This window comes from Belonocnema kinseyi, chromosome 8 (assembly GCF_010883055.1).
Source record: "Belonocnema kinseyi isolate 2016_QV_RU_SX_M_011 chromosome 8, B_treatae_v1, whole genome shotgun sequence".
Classification (NCBI taxonomy): Eukaryota; Metazoa; Arthropoda; class Insecta; order Hymenoptera; family Cynipidae; genus Belonocnema; species Belonocnema kinseyi.
Window position 1 is genome coordinate 16,304,602 of NC_046664.1, and position 2,683 is coordinate 16,307,284.

General features: G+C 31.9%; 1 protein-coding gene across 1 annotated transcript in view; it reads right to left on the reverse strand.

Annotated features, from left to right (window-relative positions):
• Positions 1-1,866: 1,866 nt before the first annotated feature.
• Positions 1,867-2,683, reverse strand: part of LOC117177976 (UPF0389 protein GA21628) — a 10,188-nt gene continuing 9,371 nt past the window's right edge. The window contains exon 4 of the mRNA XM_033369131.1: positions 1,867-2,272. Coding sequence (XP_033225022.1) covers positions 2,062-2,272 — 211 coding nt within the window. The 3' untranslated portion in view covers positions 1,867-2,061. The remainder of the gene's footprint in view (positions 2,273-2,683) is intronic.

The window sequence follows — 2,683 nt, forward strand, 5'->3', positions numbered from 1 at the left end:
ACGATGAGGGCAGCACCTCGATAGGGCAGAAAATGTGATGTCCTATATATATAATTCCCCACTCCGACGCCCCGTACCGCAACTACGTTTATAATATCTTTGACGAGAGCCTGCATGAAAAAATGCATGGACATAAAAGAAGCTAAAGAAGTATGCCAGGAGAGGAAAGTATGCCGGCAAATAGTTAATAAAAAGAGTGTCAGTAGAGTGAATTAAGCTTGAAACAAAAGACCTTGGCCACTAATAGACCCAAATAGGAAACCTTAAATAACGAATTCGAGAGGTTCTTCGCTTGGGGTGATTGCTAGAGAGATTGATCAGCAACCTGGGTCGGAGCAGTATTGCGGAACGAACGTGTCATTTACTTCAATAACACGAGAATTATGGATCAATCTGAAAATTCTCTATCCCTTCCACACACTACTCCTTTCCCCTACCGAGTGAGTCACGCCTACCCCGAAAGGGAAATGGCTTAATGGACTTCACCGCAGTGGTCCGGGGTTTGATCCCTGAGCCGGCACCTCTGGAAATTTTTCAATGTACCTTTACCGAGGTTCTGGTGGTTCGGAACCCACCTTAAGCTGTAGGTCCCCCCATCGTGTACTTGATTGCAACCCAGTCCGTCAATGATGGGGTAAAACCATGCTTGATGGTAGCTATAAGAAAGCATCCAGAGGTGACTGTTGTCACCTCCAAAGCTCGTGGCCGCTCGTAATTGTATACCTACAACATCATCGCAGGAGGTTTCAACCATCGTATTAAATTATTTGAATTAAGTTAGAACATTCTAATCTCATCAGTCACTTGACTTAGTCCGTGGCTATGATGTATCACCGGGCTTACCCGAGTAAAAGTTTAATAAAAACACATAATAATAATAACTAAATAATTTAAATAACTAAAATGAATTTTCAAAAAAAAAAAGATTGTTCAATTTAAAGGTTAAATCATTATTTTTTAACAAACAAAAAAACCATTTTCAAGATAAAATTTGAATTTGGAATGAAAAATAAAATAGTTGATATTTTACCAAAAAATGATTTTTATTTAAAATAAAAATCAGATTTAACCAACAAGAACGGATTTCAATTGAAAAAAAACGAATTTTTTATACAGAACAGTTTAATTTTCCTACTAAATTGATGAATTCTCGAGGAAAAAATAAACATTTTTAACAAAAGTTAAATTTTCAATTAAAAAAGCTTCATTTTCAATTAAACCGGAATAATTTTTAATCAGACAGCCTTTTTTAAAAAACAAAATAGGTTAAACTTTCACAGAAAGAAAAAAATTACAATCAAATCGTTGGATTTTCAAGCAAAAAAGACGAATTTTTAACAAAACGATTAAATATTCAGGCAAGAGGTATGACTTTTTAACCAAATTGTTCAATTTTTAAAGAAACAGTTACATGTGATACTAAATTGTTGAATTTTCTAGCTGAAAATACGTATTTTCTACAAAAAATTTAATTTTTCAACGAATCACATTAAGTTGAAAGAGACAGTTCCTTTTTTAATGTTTTAAAAATTTATATTTTTAGTTGAAAATGTAGCTTTTTTTTCTTAAAAGATTCGTCTTTTTGACTTGAAAATTGAACTATTTGTTTAAAAATGCACCTGTAGATAGAAAATTAACCTTTTTTAATATATCTTTTTGTGTGTCAAAGTCAATTTTTTCCTTAAAAAAGTCGAGTTTTTAGCTTAAAAATTTATTTTTTTGTTAAAATTCGTCTTTTTCATTTGGAAGTTCATCTCTTTTCGTAAAAAATCTTTTTTTTTTGGGTTAAATATAAAACTATTTTCTTGAAAATTTAATAGTTTTCGACCTGAAATTTTTTGGAATCCAGAAGCGTTTCACATAAAATACAATATACCAACATTAATTTTATTGAAAAGAATTTTTTCTCACATTTTCCTTCTTCTGAGAGCTGAAAAGTCTGTTTTTAGAAGTATATGTCATATTTATATATCATTAGGTGAGTTTTTCCTTATAACTGTGCTATACATTTTTACAAGCTGAAAAAATAAATTACAAAGTGCAATAATTCATTGCTAAGACTCAAGTGCTCTTTGACTTTTCTAATTTTGCCAAATAATCCTCCCTGAGTTTTTTGTTCTTGTCCAAAATTCTTTTCTGTACATTGTCACCACTTGCGGCTTCTTTTTTGCCACTCCACACGGCCCAAACACAGCCCAAGAGACCTAAAACCATTAAAACGTTTGCAATTCGAATTCGACTCTTGCTGTGTATGTGGGCCATTGTTTCCTCTCTGAAAAAAAATTGTGTTGCAGATATTATTTTTATTCTCAAATATAATTTAGGGTAGCCCTCCTTTTAATTTTAGTTTAAAATTTTTCTTAGTTGGAAGGACATTTTTTAGTTAAGATTTTTACCGACTTGGAATGAAAGAAATTTTTATTTTCATTTTTTTTCTTAATTGAAAGAGGTACCGTTTTTTCTTTTAAAGAATTTAATAAAGTTGGAAGGAAGGAAATTTTGGTTTTAATTCTTTCTGAATTGGAAGAGGGAAATTTTTATTTTTTACCCCTTTCTGAATTGAAAAAGGGTCAATAAGAAATCTATATATATTTAAAAATTTGTCATAAGGACAACCGCAGGATTTCGCCGGGAGCGGGTGCTAATCTGAAAAATTGCACCCGCTTCCAGCGAAATCGCGGTA